The sequence below is a fragment of the Lampris incognitus genome, chromosome 1 (genome assembly GCF_029633865.1).
Source record: "Lampris incognitus isolate fLamInc1 chromosome 1, fLamInc1.hap2, whole genome shotgun sequence".
Classification (NCBI taxonomy): Eukaryota; Metazoa; Chordata; class Actinopteri; order Lampriformes; family Lampridae; genus Lampris; species Lampris incognitus.
Genome location: NC_079211.1, coordinates 122825292 through 122845957, shown reverse-complemented (window position 1 = coordinate 122845957; position 20666 = coordinate 122825292). Strand labels below are relative to the sequence as shown.

At 44.2% G+C, this 20666-nt stretch overlaps 1 protein-coding gene across 7 annotated transcripts in view; it reads right to left on the bottom strand.

Moving 5' to 3' along the window:
• smtnb (smoothelin b) overlaps positions 1–20666 on the bottom strand; it is a 70595-nt gene that overhangs the window by 8667 nt on the left and 41262 nt on the right. For all 7 annotated transcript variants that reach the window (XM_056273647.1, XM_056273665.1, XM_056273673.1 and 4 more), the window contains exons 7-11: positions 16003–16730; positions 13830–13884; positions 12394–13023; positions 10314–10387; positions 179–367 (exon numbers count right to left, since the gene is read on the bottom strand). In XM_056273647.1, coding sequence (XP_056129622.1) covers positions 179–367; positions 10314–10387; positions 12394–13023; positions 13830–13884; positions 16003–16730 — 1676 coding nt within the window. The remainder of the gene's footprint in view (positions 1–178; positions 368–10313; positions 10388–12393; positions 13024–13829; positions 13885–16002; positions 16731–20666) is intronic.

Sequence of the window (20666 nt, the reverse complement as noted above, 5' to 3'; positions counted from 1 at the left end):
CGTGTTGTGCACATACACAACATGCCAACGCACATGGTTGGATGTGACTTTCCTGAATATATTCTGTCACAGCTATCAAGATTTAGCTTTTTATTCACAAGTTCAGAGCCAGATTGAAGATGCTGTATTCACTATTACATGGTGATTTAATGGCCTAATGGGGCAGGATATAAGGTACCATTTTATCAAGAAGCTCTTCATCCTCAATGTCAGCTAGCTCTTCAGCACTCAGCTTTCCGGGGCGTTCCTCGGGTTTTGCCTGAGTGGTACTGGAGCCATTGAGGATGGCTGGGGCATGACAGGCCACCTGGACAGAGGGCCCCACTGAAAATACAGGCTCTGAGGCCACAACAGGCTCCGTCTCCATCTGTACACATGCACGCACACACGCACGCACGCATCCACATACACACACACGGAGAGGGGTAGAATTTCACTGAATTAAAACTCCAATTATAAAGATACTAAAAATGTTCTGTTCATTTTTCAGTTGAACTTGTGACCCCTTCTGCCACAACATCTGAGACAACCTGCAAGAGCCAAACTGCAACTGGATGTCAATATTACTACAGCTAGTGAGATGACCACATAGCCATTAAGCATATGGGAACAGGACAGACAGGGTTACAGGAGGGCAGAGCTGCCCATTGCATACCAATTTACAGCTGCGTTTACAAAACACACTGAAGCGCACCAGCATTTAGACCATAATGAACACAACAGGAATATAGTACAACTACTGCAACCATTACAGGGCTGAGTGTGTGAGTTTGGTGGGAGTGTTCATGTGTACTGTCCCCCTTTCATTACTCTCTTTTGGGAGAGATCCTTTCCTTGTCCCGAGACTGCTCTTTCATCAACACCATCTCTTTCAGCCTTCACACTGAGTGTAACCATTAGTATAAGAGCCACAACAGTTTACAAGAGTGATACCAGATGATTCTGCCAACTCACAGTTAGCTCTGTTTGACCGACACTATGACTGACACAGAATGTCTAAATTATACAAGGCTGCCAACAACAAAGAGTGGCAGGTGGGAAGCACCGTTACGGCCAAGAGCTGCATTACCATACATTAAACTCTGTGGAAAACATCCCAAGCCTTCCTCTCAGGTACTGTAATGAACACCCCAGAAAAAGCAGCTGTGCTAAGAGTAATTTGCACAGTAACTAATTTAAGGGGGAAGATGCAGAGACGTGACTGCTGAAGAGGAAGTGGATGAGATAAACATGAACATACACTGAAGTTAATTTGGATAAGACTGACTAAAAGGTCACTCTAAGTGACTATAAAACCTATAGATAACACCTCTTAAGTTTTCATATGGTGCTGAAAGCCCGTGAGAGACTACAGGTTCTGTCAGGCTCTAGTTTTATTGCTTTTGCTGTACTTGAGTCTAGGTGCAGATATAGACTAGACAGCTGGCCCGGTTCCAATCAGCAATCGCCCTGTCCTTTTCTCTGAGAGCCAGGCCACATCTAGTCACATAGGGACAATACCCATCACAGCCTGAGTTGTGCGATCAAGGGTGGCCCCCGGTTTTAGGGCACTTGGCACAGAGCTCTAACCCATGGGATAGGTCGGACTGAGAGCCACTTGACCGCAGAGGAATGTTTTTGGACACAGCACAGCCAAACAAGGCCTCTTAGTGAGGCAATGAGAGAATGTTTGTGGGTTGAGTGACAAAACTACTGATATGTTGGTCAGTTACACTCTATGCTTATGAACATTTTAATCAAGCATCTACATTGTCTTCATCATTGAAGTCCCTGCTGCCAAACAATGTTTTAGTTTTCTCAATGATAATGGAAAAGGACCAGGATTCTCTGGGAGAATTAAGACCAGAAAAGTAAACTATGGCCCGGCATATTATGAAGTTGATGATACAGGTGATTAGGAAATACATTTTAATCCTGCTAAAATGCATTGAAGCCATTGTGCATGAAAGTGGGTATGAAAGGTCACATAAAGTCATCCTTCATATACCATAGACATCAGACAGTGGAATGGCTAAACCTGCAGAGAAGTCCAGCACTTGGGCTTGAACAGTTGATGGACAAACCCAGCTGTCTTTGCACAATTACACTGGACTATGGACTTAATCCAGCAGAATAGCTGAAGATAATGCGACAAGTACTCAATAACCTCAATAACTCTGAAAGTGTCATCAACACTCTCACACAAACTCACTCACTCACTCTCTCTCTCTCTCTCTCTCTCTCTCTCTCTCTCTCTCTCTCTCTCTCTCTCTCTCTCTCTCTCTCTCTCTCTCTCTCTCTCTCTCTCTCTCTCTCTCTCTCTCTCTCTCTCTCTCTCTCTCACACACACACACACACACACACACACACAGCTGATGTTTTCCTTGATGAAAATGAAGTATAAAGCAATGTTGATCATCAGAAGTGACACCTATTTATCAAACTAGATGAAAATCCAGCACTGAATGCTGTCCTGGATACTTAAATATCTTGCATTTTGAGGATTCATCCCCCAGCTTAAGCTGCAATTGAACTGTGCTGAGCACATTTTGCTTTACAATTACTTGTCATGCCATTCATAAACTTCATACTCTACTCCACATCAGGAATCAATAGCTCAGCTAAACTGTTAAAGATTTGAATAAAGAATAATTAGGATATAATGGACAGCAATGTGTATACAGCCTCTTTTTTGGGCGGGGGATTTTCCCCCCTTTTTCTCCCTAATTGTACCTGGCCAATCATCCCATTCTCTGAGCCGTCCCAATCACTGCTCCACCCCCTCTGCCAATCTGGGGAGGGCTGCAGACTACCACATGCCTCCTCCAATACATGTGGCATCACCAGCCGCTTCTTTTCACCTGACAGTGAGGAGTTTCGCCAGGGGGATGTATCGCGTGGGAGGATTATGTTATTCCCTCCAGTTCCCTCTCCCCCTTGAACAGGCGCCACGACCGACCAGAGGAGGTGCTAGTGCAGTGACCAGGACACACACCCACATCCGGCTTCCCACCAACAGACACGGCCAATTGTGTCTGCAGGGATGCCTAACCAAGCCGGAGGTAACACGGGGATTCGAACCAGCAATCCCCAAGTTGGTAGGCAACAGAATAGACCGCTATGCTACCCAGATGCCCCGTACAGCCTCTTAAGTTAGTGTCTTTGGCTTTGTTTCACTGAGAACACTCACAACACAGCTGACTCAAACAGGCTGCACAAATAAAACCTCTCAGGCTTCATGTTACATTCCTCCTCTTAAAACTGACAAATGATTCCTTAAAAGATATGGCTCCTTTTGTGAAAAAGTGGCTAATCCTGTGGATAGTTCAGGGACTTGACAAAGTTAACATTTCAGAAGAACACTGGAAACTGTCTGCAAGGATTACAACCATCCATGTGCTGATAAGTCTCAACGACTGACATTGTCCAACCTCATGTTCCAAACCTTTGTCATGAATTTGACTGACTAGAGGCAGTTTGACAAGTACACGAACGGTTGTCAAAGCCAGACTGTCGCTCACAGGATTAAATCACAGAAAGCGTAGTCATCCTCTTCCATGGAAGAAACATTTCTGCTCATCACATTTGTCCAAACATAGCACATAACCGCATGCATATAAGCTCACAGCACACCTGTGCTGGCCAGAACACGACCAGAACACTATTAGAAATCTACACTGTTGGAGGACTGGGGTTCCTCTGTGACAAATGGTACAAGAGGCTTAAGCATAAATACAATGTGTCCCAGCTGAGTGGCAGCCAAATTGGACAAGCTTTGTGGTAATTCAAGATGACAACAGAATGAAATGTAGGGCAAAAGAGCATTAGATCCACGGGCTAAAATGTCACAGAGGAGACCAGAAAATGTCAGTGCATGCATAAAAAACTTACATCCCGCAACCTGATACAGAAAACTGAAACAACAACCACTACTTTATTTCAATAAGTTGATAGGGTTTATGGGAGTCATGATAAGAACCCAAGTGATGATGAAAGTATGAAGCCATTGAGAGAGCCATACCATGCTGCTGCTGACAGAACTGTCTCCCATCAGGGATGGAGCAGAGAGGGAGCGTCGTGTTGAAAAGGTGGGAGGGTGAGGGACAGGAGCTGATTCAGTCTCAGGCTCAGGAATCTGAGTTGTTTCTTTTCTATCAGATAAAGACTCTGAATTTTGGGTGCAGGATTTATGCTCTGAATGTGTACTGGATGGATCCAGGGATGTGTTGGATGGATCCAGTGGTGTGCTGGGTGGATCCAGGAGTGCGCTGGGTGGATCCAGGGGTGTGCTGGGTGGATCATCAGTGCCGGGTGGAATGGATGATGTGTTTACTGGGCTGGGCAGTGTGTGTAATAAGGGTTCAGGCAGTCCCATTGCTTGATGCATAGCTTCCACATGCCGCGCCAGCCTCTCCTGCTGAATCCGAAGCCTCAGGTTCTCCTCCTGTAGGCTGGCCAGAGCCTTGGCCAGGGGAGCCACCTGGCCTGCTGCCTCCTCTAGCCGAGCATCCACCCGCTTTCCAAAGGCCTGCATATCACTGTGGATCTCTGCCACCGCACAGCGCAATGTTACCTCAAAACACCTTCCTCCTGCTTCCTCCTCTTCCTCCTCCACCTGCTCCTGGGCAAGCAGGCCTCCAATAACTTCTTCCAGGCCAGACTCAGCGCATAGGCCATCTGGGCTGTCCATCGCCTGTAGAGTCTCTGAAGTTGGAAGGAAGTCTAGGTTAACCCCAGGCATGGCCAGACTATGTGCAGTCAATGACCCCAGTTACAATGAAACCCCAATGCTGTTCGAATGAGATAAAAGCCTTTTCTTTAAAATCCACTTGAGTGTTCAGAGTTTTGAAGCTGCAATCCAATGCTGGAGAAATCACATGGAGTGGCCTTTGCCTCTGAGGAAATGGACGGAAGGTTTACTCTCGCTCTGTTTACAGGGATCATCCAAAGCAACACGCCTTTTTTATACCCCCAGAAAATCTCTAGCTCATAGCCTGATGGCCAATGAGCATGGAAGGAATCTCGTTTCCAAGGCAGCAGGAGCCCCAGCCCCCCTTTTTTTTCCTCAGGTGCCATAGATATGTCTATTTATCACTGGCCTAGCTATTATTCCACAGAGCCAGGCAGGCATGGGGGATTGGAGGGGGCCTAAGGGGGAACACTAGTGGCAACAATTCAAAAAACTATTCCCTCCCCCTTTCAACCTTCCTTTTATTTAAAGCCCTTGTCCTTCACACCTCGATTGTCAGCCGTTAGGGCTTCGATGTGTCTCTGGGTCTAGGGATATTTGAAAGTTACATACTGGCATTTACGTCTGTTAAAACTGTTTCTGACAAACTACAACCCCTGAGGCCTGAAAGAGTGGGTCAGTTGGGTTGTGTGACTCTGGTTCAGAAGGCAGACCACCACAGAAAACGTCAGTCCATGAAGGACACATCAGTTCAGGCAGTGACAGAGCAAACTTGGTAACCAGTAGGTTGATGTGGGTCGGGGTCCAGCTCTGCGAGGTTGTGGGCAAGGTTCTTGGGGAGGACATTATTGCCTGTCTTGGTCTTGTTTGGGTCTGAATGACAGAATAGAAGCAAACAGCCATTTTTCCAGCTGCTACTGAGAGCTACATGTATATGCCTCGGGTGTGTCAGGTTTTGTGTCAAGCGGAAAGGTCTCCAAGAACACTGTGAATGTCTTTCTGAGTAAATGCATTACTGATACAAGTACAGTTATACGTTCAAGTGCATAGCCAAATAATTACTGAGGTTATTTTTCGGCAGATTATAGCAGGCAGAGAGAGCTCTAATGCTCATACATCTTTGAGCACAGTCAGTGACTACAAGTTCAAGGCAGGGCTACACAACACTGTAAAGACTTCTGTAAAGCTTCCTGCTGATATAATAACATCACATGAATGTTTATCGCCAACTGTAAAGAGAACATGCAACACTGTGGATATTATCTGCAGCTTGTGGTTATCCTCATTATCTAATGCAATCATTTGACCACTGGTACTTTACATTTTCTGTAAAGACAGAGTGCAAGCTGTGAACAATTAAGATTGGCATAGAATGACGTTCTCATCAAACTATATTTTGACTGACTTTATCACTCAATGGAAAACTGGGAGTGACAACAGCTTGTGGCCATGGACAACGGTGATCTTTTCTGGGATTTACAGGGAATCGGAGTAGTTTCTAGAAATAATCTGACCTCTACAGAGAGCAGAGAGAACTGTGGATAAAGTCAGGTTAAGAAGGGAATTTAAACCACATATCAGTGAAGTCCTACAATAAAAAAGAAAATGAGGGCAGAAGGCATGAGTGTGTGTGTGTGTGGGGTGGGAGGGAGAGGGAGAGTGAGAGAGAGAGTGAGAGAGAGAGTGAGAGAGAGAGACTAAATTGCTAAACTGTGTGTGAAAGCCTCTATTTACAGTTATTACAGCTGTGAGTCGTGTGAATCAGAGAGAAACCAATATTATCCACCTCACATTAAGTGGCAATGTTTGTGGTCATGTGACCCCTGTTCTAAAAATACAGCAGTACAGTTTCTTCCAGAGCTCCACAATAAAGCCATGCAGAGACTTCAATCTGGCAACCATCCAGAGAAGAGCCAACAAGCACAGTAGGATAAATGTTCTGAGGGAACAAGTTTAAATCTGGTTGGCAACAATATATCAGAGATAAAACATGATAGTTCAGACTTTATTTCTTTGAGCAAACTCGACATTGATGAAGTTAACTGAAAACAAAGGCTCTCGGGCTCTTGCTGTCCAGCAGGACCCCCAGGTTGGGGTCTAGGTTCTGGGCTGGGACACATGTAAACTGGTTGGGTAACCAATAAACTGCATGTCCATGTCCAGGGGTATGTCAACAATGGAGTGTTTATCCTGCTATGTGACTGTGAGGCTGGGGACAACAATCTGTCACTGACGGTGGGCCTGTGCCCATTCAGCGCCTTACTCATGTGACTGAGGGCTCTACAGTAATCTTGCTGTTTGCAGCCGAGAGACTGACCGTCCTGTCATCAACCTTGGATACAAAGCTACAGCATTATTTATATTTGTGACCCAGGGCACGAGGGCAGCGGTCAGTCTGAATGAACAGTTAAGATGAACAGACACAACTACGAGCACCTTGACCAGGGCTGACGTTGGCATTAGTAAACAACAGCCTCATCTCACTTTTCTGTATTGAATTCCTCTTGCTCTTCTGAAACATTGTCAGCATGTCGACTCTGGCATTAATTCAATCATCTCTCCTCTTCCCCATCTTTAATGATGAAATTTTAGTCTTCCATTTGTAATCTGTTTCCACAATCCACTCTTCTTTTTCTTTATGCACATCATCTCTCTTGCATTTTTTCCTCTTTTCGACATTTCCCACTTCTTATCTCAGTAAAGCCTTTTCTCTTCAGTTATCTTCAAATGCATTCTTACATGCAGTGCATTGTACATGTGCATTCCCCTGTCAGCATTCATATTGAAATCATCATACAAAAAGACCTACCAGAGCAGGAGCTATCATTAAAGAAACAGTGGAGAATGAATGCTGAATGCAGAAGACAGACCACCAAGGAGAAAATGTGACCACCCAAAGAGATCAGAGTCCCAGAAAGGACTTACTCTGCTCATTAGGCAAAAAGCTCAGCATCAACAAAAACATATTAAAACCTTATGTGTTACATAATACAACTCATGTTTACTGCATTCACATCAGCATAATTACCTCTCTATAAAGGACAGCCACAAAAGAGAATACTGCCGTTGTATAGAAAAGCAGTCATCAATCAAATAAAACCCCCATCTCTTTCTCTTCCCTCACATGACCTCCAACCTGCCCTTGATGAGAGAAAGTCAGGGAACAGGTGGTGGTCTTTGGATCAGAGTCTGACAGAAGCCTAGCTGCCATCTCCTAGTTGATGCTAACAAACAGTGTCTGCTGATATTTCCACAATCTCATTAGCCAAGACACTTGAGTTTTTGCATGGTAAAGTCCATGGTAAGCCCAGGAAAATCAGCTGAAAGATCAGCCTTGTGCAAAATGAAGAGAATGGGATAGTTTAACTGGCCATCTTGCGTTCATCATCCAGCAGTTAAAAACAAAGACATTGTCATTAGGACTGCCATATATAACCACATAAACCTGCTAACACAAGTGAGCATTGCCAACTTGCAGTGATGCATGGAGTGCTAATATTTCTAGCCTCTGCTAACTTCAGTGGCTGCTAGACTCCTAACTGGCACCAGGAAGAGAAGGACAGCATCACACCTGTACTTGTGTCACGGCATTGGTTACCTGTCAAATATAGAATTGAGTTCAAGGTTATTTGTTTTGCTTTACACGGCCTGGTACCCCAGTACATCTCTGAGTTTCTCTACCCCGTCCACCCCCAGACCTTTCCGATCTCTAAACCAGCGGCTCCTGGCTGCCCCACGTTCAAGGCTAAGGGGTGATCATATGTTCGCAGTAGCCCCAAAGCTTTGGAAGTTTGCCATTTCCCCCCTCTGTTGATGCTATTAAGGCTAACCTTAAGACCCAGACATTTTCTCAGACCTTTGAATGTTCTTAAGGTTTTAGTTTTACTTTTTACTCTTCTGTGCCCCCCCCACCTGTTCCATTACTTATTTACTTGTGCATGCTTATGCAATAGTGATGTTAAGTTATCGCCACTGCTTTTTTGCTGTTACTATGTTATTTCATTTTATTTTATTGTACAGCACTTTTGTCAACTCTGGTTGTTTATAAATGTGCTTTATAAATAAAGTTGACTTGACTTTACCCATAAACCTTAAAAGCAATGAATAACAACACTGTAAGCAAGAAAACAAGATAGGATTTAACATATGGTTGGTAGCAGATACATGCGCTGTGCACTGCTCCAAAACTATGAGTTGCTATCAAAATCAGTGAGAGATCTTGGCAACAAAAGAAATAAATTTGAAAACTACAGTTTAAAATTCTCCAACTGTCAGCCACAAAATTTAAGACAAAATTTAAAAGAAGTACAGCCCAATCGTAAAATCAAGATTACATACATGTAATCGTTGCAATATCTCTTAGCTCAATGAAGCGTGTGCTGCATCTCCAAGGGAATAAGTGTCCTCTTCTTGCCTTCCTTATATCACACATAAAAGGACTCCACTGTTGTTCCCCTTGTCTGCACCTGCTTGTCTGTGTGTCTTTGTATGTGCGTGTCTTAAAGAAGCCCTAAAATGGCCGCAGTCCAACACCTTAAATCCACCCTACAGCCCCAGGCATCCTCCTCCCAACCCTAATTAACAAGATCCCATAACCAGATTATTGCTGTGATCGGCCCAGCAGGGTGGAATACACAGCCATTAAAGACCAAACGGGAGAGCATTTATCTGCCCTCCACCCCGCACTCGACCCCCACACTCCATTCATCAGGATAGTTCTTTTCATGGAGGACAGGGAAGGAGAAGGAAGGAAGCAAAGGGCATGTTTGTTGGTCTTAGCAACCTTACAAGTCAATGCTGGGAGGCAGGACAGGGGGTTGTCCTCTTTGTTCAACTGGCCTTAAACCACTTGACACCAGGAGATTGCCAACAATCACTATCCCCCATTAATATCAATCAGAGTATAGAAAAAAAAAACACAAGGGTGCGCAGCTCACAGCTCTTGGTTTGAGATACCTGAGAAAAGATACAGTGATGAACTTGCGTCAACATGTCATTTAAGGACTTGTGCTTTAGGGAGCAAGCAGCTGTTCAGTAATCTGTGCAGGGGAGGACAGACAGGTGTGATTTAGGAAAAATTTCCTCGATAACTCTCAATGGGCACGGCCTATTGAGAGAAGACGAGGAATGCCCGAAAGCACCTCCTCCCTTCTCTCCGTCTATTTCTCATACCCTACAAGGACAGATGTGACCGGCTGCCCACTTGGTGTTTGGTAAATACTGCTCTTCCCTGCTCACACTCTCAGTCGTTCACTCTCACAGAGGTCTCCTTTTCTCATTAAGTCTGTCAGGCACTGGTTTCCGGGACCTTTACAAGCAATCATCTATATAACAATAACAGCAAAAAAAAGTTGGTTTTTTTAATACCTTAAAAAACATCTTGTTTTTGTGCTTGTGTCTTTATGTTGAGCTTCACACCAAGGTAACTTTAAACTGCGTAAGCTTAACTGGCACCAAATAAACATTCGCTTGAAAAATACAATGAAATTAAGCTTGCTGGAAAGTAAAATATGAAGGCAAGACATACTTCAGGACTTCTTAAAATACACTCTTACATGTAAGGACTTTAAATAGACTTTGAATTTAGGTTTGTCTAGATTCAGGAGAGCCAAGGTGCTTTATGGCCAATTTCCAGAGACGATACCTTGAAGGAGGATCCTGAGCTGAAGCTGGACGACGAGATCTTAAATGGCGTAGCTCTCAGGCCCAGGGTCAACTCTGACATGGACAAAGACAAAGAGATAGTGTTTTAAAGCACAGACACTCAGTCACAGCCCACCAAAAGCAGTTTGTTTACACAAAAATAGTATTGTGTTACATGAAAACAAGCTCCAGAAGCCTACCAAAACTTCAGAAGTTTATATGCTTGTGTATACTCAATGTGTATGTATGGCTCAACAGTGTGCTAGTGGTGGTCATTAGTCAGTTACATAAGCTGCCATATTGTCATAAACAACAAGGTCTCATGTAATGGAAGTCTCGAAAATGTAGATGACGCCACCTTTAACATAAACACTCTTGTTCATTTTCCTACTAGATTGTATATATATTTTCTTGTGACCTGGCCTCACAATTATTCACACTTGTACACACACACACACACACACACACACACACACACACACACACACACACACACACACACACACACACAGGTGTCAGGTAGACCAATACTATTTACTGTCACTCTTGATGCCATGTTAGCCTGCACTGAATTAGAGGGCGAGAGAGACCTTTCCAAAAAAGGTGTCAGGCTGTAAGAGCAAATTGAGCTTAAAAGCAAATATGTGACCATCTTGAAGACACAAGTGTGTCTGCGAAGGATGTATGAGGTGAGCCGGTGGACTGCCATCACAAAACTCCTGTCTGGCTCTAAAGTAAACTTTGGGTTGGCGGGCCTGGATACAGGGTAGAGAAGGGGTCCCAAGACATCTTGTTTGGAGAGACCTTTACATCAGCTGTAACAATAGTGCTTCTGAAACTAACTGAGATTCCCATGAAGGGAAAAATCCTCTTGTTGCACGTATACACACACACACACACACACACACACACACACACACACACACACACACACACACACACACACACACACACACACACACACACACATGTAAATGTTTCCAATCCAGGAATGAGATGAAGTCATTTTAGTGCCGTCATCTGCGTATTCTTCAGCTATTGTTCATAGCGAGTAGTAAAGTCCTGCTATATCTATTAAGTACCGAGTGTGTAAAGTGCATTAGGGGTTTCCCGATGTTACATACACACACACACACACACACACGTGTGTGTGTGTGTGTGTGTGTGTGTGTGTGTGTGTGTGTGTGTGTGTGTGTGTGTGTGTGTGTTACATCGGGAAACCCTTCATGCACTTTACACACTCAGTATGTATGTATATATATATATATATATATATATATATATGTGTGTGTGTGTGTGTGTGTGTGTATGTATATATGTGGGTGTGTGTGTGTGTGTGTGTGTGTGTACTATAGAGAGAGATATTGAGATCTACAGTCTGTGTCACCGAAATCAGTGAACTATGCAAGCAGTCTTGCTCTTAAAGACTGCTACACAACAACACTATTATACAATCTGGACTAAGACAACAACCCATTGTTCCATTTCCCTAGTGACATTGCACTGTCAACTGTTAGAATCAACCCCTCCTCATGACAGCGAGATGCTCTGCACTTTAACAATTACCCATCACAGCAAATCATGCCGTTTCATAAACTCCTATTCCCACATACACACATGCACTTTGCTTTGCTCAGCCTAGCCTGACCCCCGCCCTCGTTCATCAACCCACTATGTGACAGACTCCTCTGTGTCTGTTTTATCCTACAGCAGCTGGGATTCCAGCATAATCTGTAGGCAGAGAATTAGCACAAAGAGGTGGAACTGGATGAATATTTATACACTGTACACAAGAGTCATAGTACACTGCACCACATCTACACATAGTCACTGTGGCTACCTTGCACACAGAGTGGGAGGTCTCAAAATAAGCATATCAGTTTAATCAGTCATGAGTTTCCTATAACAATCAGGGTGCACTGAATGAATTAGGCCACCACTATCTCTAAAGTTTACATGCAAAACATGAATTGACTGTGGCCAAAAGACTGAGCAGTAATCGACCTGGTTATTGAACATTAAGTTAACTGCGGTATCATCATTTTAACTCTTAAATATTGACATCAGGTTGATGCTCCTACCTGCTCTCTGTCCATTAGCATTGGTGGTGATGCGGGGGGTCATACTGGTGATGGGTATAATATTGCTCCGCAAGGAGGGCGTTGAGGATGTGGTGGTGCGCCCATCCTTGATCTCAATGGTAAGAAAGGTCTTCATATCAGGATCGGATTCTCCTTGGGTGTCCTGCTGTCCAGCTGCTCTCCCTCGGGTCTCGTCTTCCTCTGAGGAGCTCGACTTGTGCACAGGCTTTTCAGCTGGGTGCATTGTCCCACCCATGGAGTCTTTGGATTGGCTGGTTGAGGACAGAGGTTTTTTGGCCACACTCTCTGGATGAGGTGTAGCCTGGCTCTGGGCTGGGCTTCCTATGCTGGAGGAGGCTGAGAAGGTGTGAGATGTGGAGCCCACACGTGGCCTTTCTGGCCTGTCTCCAGGGGCACCAAGGGATGCTTCTGTGCCGGCAAACAGCTGAGCCGCTCGGGTAAGATTTGTTTGGCCACTACTACCGCTGTAGGTGGTTCCATTCCTCAGAGAGCCCTTCGTTGGGACTGAGACATTTGGGATGGAGCTAGGATCTGTGAACTTGCGCATTCGGTCCCTTACAGAGTTGGCCCGGCTGAATGGAGCCAAGGTAGCTTCTTTTCCCTCTGGTGCTGTAAAGCAGAAACCGAGTTCATAATAGGAACAGAAATCACATCAGATCATAAAAGTGTAATTTTATTCAGCTGCTGTACAGAACCTAAAAACTCCTAGTACTACTCATAATACTACTTTAAGCATCTTGCTCTAATCTTGTGTCCCTTCCTCTTCAGAAGTTCTTCACAATTTCTCTTTTTTTTTCTCCCTCTTTGTATTCTGTGCAAGCCCATTTATTTCGCTGGACCTCACCTTTGTTATTGCCCCATCTTAACTGATATTCTTTGGACTTATAAGGAAATGCAGTTTTATTCAATTTGGATTTTTTTTCTTGTATCATCACTAATGTTTAGGAATTTCAGATAATGACATTCTAAATGGGCACAAAGATCACATCTTTACATGGCGATCAAAAAGACAAGTGATTAAAAAAAAGATAGAAACTTGCATATCCCATACAGACTGATAAGCACTGCTTAATGGAGAGATGCTACATAGAAAATGCTATACAGAGAAACCCGCTGTCTATTAATTACACCCTATACCTGCCCACTCTTCTCCTGAGTGATTGGCTCGGAACTTGCTGGCTTTGTGACTCTAAGGGACAGTATGAAGCTGTTGGTGAAGGCAGGCAGACTTGATATTGGAGCAGCAGCCATAAATTAGAGGAGTACTTGAATGCCCGCCCATTGGGTATTACTCATCTAGAGTGACGTTGTCGTACACACTGAAGTTCCATTAATGAAGATGGCAAACACAATGAAACTCTCTCTGTAATAAATCTGTCAATGGGGATGGGACTATATTTTCACTAACAGCTCACCGGTATCCTTTGTCGTTTTGAGAGGAGCGATGGGCGGATCTTTACTTAAAGTAACCTAAGAAAGAAAGAAAGATTTATTTAAATGAAACAAGGATTGCAGAACAATAAAAAAGCACTGTTTTATTTTGCTTTACAGCAGTGAGTACATGACACTAGGATTTTAGGTGCACGGGTTTGACATGACTACAATCAAACTGCCATACTGAGCAACTTTGTTCCATAAGAAATGAGCACACAACACTAGAACGACCGGGATTTCATTCCTACCTAAAACGACCATGGGCGGTCAAATAGACCGCCGGTTTTTAAACTCTATATTCTGTCAAAATAAATACCCAATTGAGATATTAATACATGTTAGTATGTCTGTTATGAAACTGACACCACAACTAACATTTTAACAACTATAATACTATTTTTAAACAATTTAAACTTTAGAGAGACATGATCGAACTTGAATAGCAAAATTGAAAAAGTGAAAATATTACCTGAAAAACAGAACAGAAAACACATATTGCTAATCTAACAAATGTAACAAGACTTATAAAACGGGAAATGTAAAAAAAAAAAAGAACTGAAAAGAAATATTAAAACAGTCCCAAACAACGACCAGAACTTAAAAACTACTAGGATGACCGTGGGCGGTCATTTTGACCACTGCGGTTTTTAAACTCTATATTCTGTCAAGACAAATACCCAATTGAGAAATTAATGCATTACATATGTTAGCATATCTGTTATGAAACTAACTGACACCAAAATTAAAATTTTAACCGCTTTTAATACTATTTTTCAAACAATTTAAAATGGCCGCTGTCCAACGCCTGTAAATACTGCAACACGTCGGTGGTAATGATGGTGTGTCTGTAACGGCGTCTGTAACCAGACATGTTGGCAATAATCAAAAATCAAATTTAGACTATTTCTCTGCACAGGAGAACACTAGTGTTTTTCTTGGACAACGCAATGAACTTCGCAAAGGAAACGATGCGACCAAAACACGCCATAAATAGTGACATGACGCGCATGATCACGCGCAAATTAGGAGACGGTCATGTTGACCGTCCACAGTCATTTTAGGTAGAGCTTATCATAACTTTTTTTTGTGCGATTGATCTAAAACTCATTTTAATGCATAGATAGGCCATTTGGGAGAATTCAGAGAGCGGCAGGTCTGTATCTTTTTTCCACAAAATTATTAAACATTGTAAATCCAAAACAGCCATGACCGTCTTGGTCGTTCTTTAAGGGGCAAAACTTTGCATAAAGGACTCTAAACCCACACGCACGCACGCACACCCACACACACACACACACGCACACATGCACACAAAGACACACAAAGACACACACAAATCTAAAACAGATACAGGATCCACGGATAGGGTTTTCATTATGTAATACTGGTGTTTCGACTGAGGCCGAGAGCCTATGTTCTCTTTTTTTGGTGGCTAAGGCGCAATGGGCCCAGTGTGTTTACATTACTCTCAGGACAGTGAGCATCAGTCGTGTATATTACAGAGAACAATAAAAGAGGTCTGAGGCCTTGGTTTGGCTAAACACATCTAGAGGGGCGACACCTAGGCGTCATGGTGACTTGAGTCGCCATGATGAACACTTCTTACTTAACATTCAAGAGTCAGAGGCGCATGGGTGTTGCATGTGTTCCAGGTGCTGTGGGATGAGGAGAGACAGAACCTTTGGCCAGCGATGGTGTCTATCCCTCTCTGACAGCAGGTGAGGCAAACAAATTTCTGATGTGAAGCAGAACTGCCCCAGCAGAGCACAATAAAGACTCCGTCAACTTCACTGAGGTACTGAGTTTGTTTGTGTAGCCAAGTAACCAAAGTTAAACAGAAGCTTAAACAAATTCAGTTTAAGTTGTTTATAGATGCCGAAGGAACCTGGATGTCTTTGAAGAATGGGGTCTAAATTAGATGGATGGAGAGGGAACGCTTCTTTTCCAAAAGCACATCACAGGCGCTATGCAGCTCAACACTCCACTCTAGTGGTGCAGTTAAGGAAAAACACTATATGCACTTGTGATTATGCAGGTTACCAACAAGGTACACAGACCACAACACATGTATTCGTTTCCTAATACTACGTACTCATTTTTAGATATCTGCACCTTGAGTGTTAAGTTATGTGACACAAGGACTGTATACCTTACCTTCTGTTCTTGGAGGTCAGCCTTTGCCTTGGCACTGCCGTTGAGTAGGCCATTTTGGGAGACCAAGTCTTTCTTAGATAAAAGAGCCCCATCAGGCTGTTCCTGGTCAGTGATGTCGATAGAGCAATCCTGGGCAGACTGCTCATGAAGGCTGACTGGAAGGTGGTTGTTGTGCTCAGTTTCTGAGTCTATGCTGGAAGAGGAGCCGCTCATGGCAACCCCACCCTCTCCTGCATGAACTTTCTCCTCAGAAGACATACTGACACTCTGTATGGATGTTCCTGAGTCCTGCCGTTTGCGAGACAACAGACCTGCACTGTCTGAAGTCCCAGAGCCCAAGCGAGGCCTGGATCCCACGCTGGAGTCAGAGCCACCTGAGTCCATTCTCTGTCTGAAGCGGGACTGGGAACTGATGCTAAGCTCTGATGCTCCGGAGTCCAGCCGGCTGCGCTGGGAGGAAGCCTGGCTTCTGTCTGAGGCACCAGAGTCCAGTCTGGTCCGGAAGGCTGAACCGAGGCTCTTCTCTGAGACCCCAGAGTCCAGATGGGCTCTGGAAAGCACCGAGGTCATGGTGCGGTCTGAAGCTGTCGAGTCGGACCTCTGACAGTGGGACAGAACAAGATCTGGCTCTGCAGTCACAGGCTCGCTCTGGGGCTGGTTCAGAAGAGGTCCTGGGCCCTCATCCTTCACCAACTGGTCTAAAACTAACACCATGCCTGAGCTGGAGCCTGTGTCAGGAAAGAAAATGATAAGGTGAGCCTTGTAACCTCTGGTAGTTAATGATATCAATAGGTTTTTGACTTAATGTATTCCTGTGTTTCAGTTTCTTTGCATCAATAAAAAAACAACAAGATGGGGGCATATGTGCGGAGAGAAATAGTAGGCGGTGAAGTTGCAGTGCTGATGGAAATTAAATGCTTCTGTAGGTCCTGGACCTCTGAAGAAAGGAGGCTGGAGACAACAATATCACTGGGGAGCACAGAGGAGGCACGTGGAGGCATGAGGGGATGTAGGCATTTCCTCTAGGCCTGCCTCAGTTCCTGAGCAAGATTTGTGAGATTTTGTTCACGGATGTGCGTAAAGGAGTGGGCAAGGACGCAAATGAAGACAGGGAACATGCAGCGGCGCTGTAGGTGGTCAGGGAGCGCAGGAAGTCTAGAAGGAAGTGGGGGTGAAATAGAGACTAGGACAAGTACTTCCCCTCCCCCGTCTGAGCTTTTTCATTCCTCCTTTTCTCCTCAGGAAACCACACTCCAAACAACAACGGCAGGGCCCACAAACTCCCCCCTCTGACAGTTTGCACCTCGCTCTAAGCCCATGGAGCTTTATGGGATGAAAAATCTGAAGCTGTGTACATACCACAAATATGCAATGCTCAGAAAAGTCCAAATGTATCAAGTTACAACACCCTACACAACATGCATGCAGCCCTGTGTGACAGCACTTCAACATGACCTGAGATTGCCCTGTCTCTGCAGCCAAATAGGTTCACTAAAGCATGCATGCCTATCATTTACAAACCAAATGTATGAGGGAGAGCTTCATTCTGGCCTGAGCTAGCAACAGCAACCTTTCCCTACTCTGAAAGCCTGAAGGCCAGGGTCAAGGGTCACCATTCTATGCTTTAACTAATACGGTTGATAGTTGAAAACCATGGCCTTAAAAGAAGATAGCTGCTAAATCATGTGCAATCACTATAGAAATCTTTAAAAAGTTCGTGTTGGGCAGTTTATTAGATGGATACAGTCATGAAAAGGAAATGTGACAGAGAAACATCAAATATGTTGTCTCTTCATGCATGTACCACTATGAATGATCCATTTCACAGGCAAAGGCAAAATGTAATGATCCACTCAATTCAAATCCAATCATGGGTCAACTAACTGAAGTGCAAGCCAAAAAAACTCTGCATCTACTATAAATGCTCACATTATTGACTTATGTTTATGCCACTGGAAAGCTGTCGTGTCCATTGTGTGGTGTCCGAGCAATTTCTGGGAAAATCCCCACCGCTATTGGATAATGAGAGACTTGCTTTGTACTCTAAAATAACCACACAAGTAGCCTGCCCTTGTGCACTTCTTACACCCCTCAATACAAGGCGAAGAAAGAATATCCAGAGGTCTTTTTTAGTGTAAAGTTCAAAGTTGAACAACAACCTTACCCTTGGGAACTTGAGGGACAGCACATTCCACTGAGAGACTATGCATCTGTTATTCCCCAAACCACAACCTTTCAATGTTATAGTAGCATACTTTGAATGTTGGAGTGGGCACATGGTCAGTTGAGCTAAAATTTGCAAATACTGTATGGTTTTCCTCTTGTTTGAGAGGTAGGGGTATGGATGTGTGGCATGGCCCTAGAACCCACAATCTTCTAAGTTTATCTCTTTCTCTCTGCCACTTTCCCCTCAGTTGAGAAGACAAACACTGCTTTTCAGAACCACTGGCCCACCCCGCCTATCCTGTCCTTCCCCTTCCACAAACTTCCGTGTCTTTATATTTCGCCATCCATTTCAAAACGCTCCTTCTCGCAGCTCTTCTGCTCTTATAAGGTGTGTTCTTGTTGTTGGCCCTAGCTTGTCTAAATTGTAAGGCACAGATAACACAGAAGCGCTGGGGAGTTCCTGAGCCACGTAAGGCAAGCCTTAGTTCTCTTCTGGTATCAGCTTTATATAGCAGAGGTGTAACTGTGGGTTTCCTTCCATTTCCCCACCACATCATCCATCGGCAGTCTACTGAGACCCAAATGGAGGGCAGACCAGACCACACAGAATGGCATTATTACAGCCACAAGGTCCCATCAGGCTAAGGCCAGGTTCAGGTCAGCCAGAGAACCTTGAACTAAAGATTCAGAATGGTGTTTGTTGAAGGTTGTTTGTTAAGCGTTGTTCAAGAAATCTTAGGCAAGAGGTAATCTAATCAGACAGCCAATAACTGAATTGTTGACTATATTCCATCACTTATTGGCAATGTATTTTTGACTCTTTACAACCAATGGATCTTCATTTGAGTGTGCATAAGTCCAGATGCTTTGAGTGAACGAAGCACATTTATTCCCCCTGAAGTCAAGCATTAATTCCTTTAACATATACACAGATCAACCAAGACATTAAAACCACTGACAGGTAAGTGAATAACATTGATTATCTTGTTACAATGGTGCTTATCAAGGAGTGAGATATATTAGGCAGCAAGTGAAAAGTCAGTTCTTGAAGTTGATGTGTTGGAAGTAGGAAAAATGGGCAAGCGTAAGGATCTGAGCAACTTTGACAGGGACCAAACTGTGATAGCTAGATGACTGGGTCAGAGCATCTCCTGTATGGCAGGTCTTGTGAGGTGTTCCTGGGATGCAGTGGTCAGTACCTACCAAAAGTGGTCCAAGGAAGAAAACTGGTGAACCGGCAACAGGGTCAAGGGTGCCCAAGGCTCACTGATGCACGTGGGGAGCAAAGGCTAGCCCGTCTGGTCCAATTTCACAGAAGAGCTACTGTAGCTCATATTGCTAAAAAAGTTAATGCTGGCTATGATAGACAGGTGTCAGAACACAGTGCATCATAGCGTGCTGCGTATAGGGCTGCGTAGCCACAAACCGGTTAGAGTGTCCATGATGACACCAGTCCACCATCGAAAGCACCTATAATAGACACATGCACGTCAGAACTGGACCATGGTGTAGTGGAAAAAGGTCACCTGGTCTGATGAATCCCGTTTTCTTTTACATCATGTGAACGGCCGGGTGCAGGTGTATCGTTTACCTAGGGAAGAGATGGCACCAGGATGCACTATGGGAAGAAGGCAAGCCGGCAGAGGCAGTGTGATGCTCTAGGCAATATTCTGCTGGGACCCGGGTCCGGCCATTTATGTGGATGCCACCTACCTAAACATCGTTGCAGACCAGGTGTATCCCTTCATGGCAACGGTATTCCCTGATGGCAGTGGCCTCTTTCAGCAGGATAATGTACCCTCCCACACTGCAAAAATTGTTCAGGAATGGTTTGAGGAACATGACAGAGTTCAAGGTGTTGCCTTGGCCTCCAAATTCCCCAGATCTCAATCCGATCAAGCATATGTGGGATGTGCTGGAAAAACAAGTCCAATCCATGGAGGCCCCACCTCGCAACTTAAAGGATCTGCTGCTAAGGTCTTGGTGCCAGATATCAGAGGACACCTTCAAAGGTCTTGTGGAGTCCATACCTTGATGGGTCAGAGCTGTTTTGGTGGCACAAGGGCGACCTACACAATATTAGGCAGGTGGTTTTAATGTTTTGGCTGAATGGTGTATGGCTGAGTTAGTGAGTTAGTGAGTAGTTTAATGAAATTACTTCATACTTAAAGCCACGGTCACCAAACCTAAACAGTTAATAAAATTTTAAAAGAAAAAATAGCCCGAACTGATATGACGTCACGACTGCCACTTTAGGAGAATGGCTTCTTTGCAAGGTTATTTTAACAAGCTGAGCAGAGGAAATTGCATGAAGTGGAACATGTATGTGGTAGTTGGCAGGCAATAGTGGTGCTCAGTGTTAGGTTTGGCTAGGCAATTAAAACTCAAACATGACCTTTAGGTGAAAGTTTACATTACACACATACTTTTATATATCTTATGTATAATGACCCCAACAGTATGATCTGTTTTAACATGAGGAACAGGCACTGGGAGTA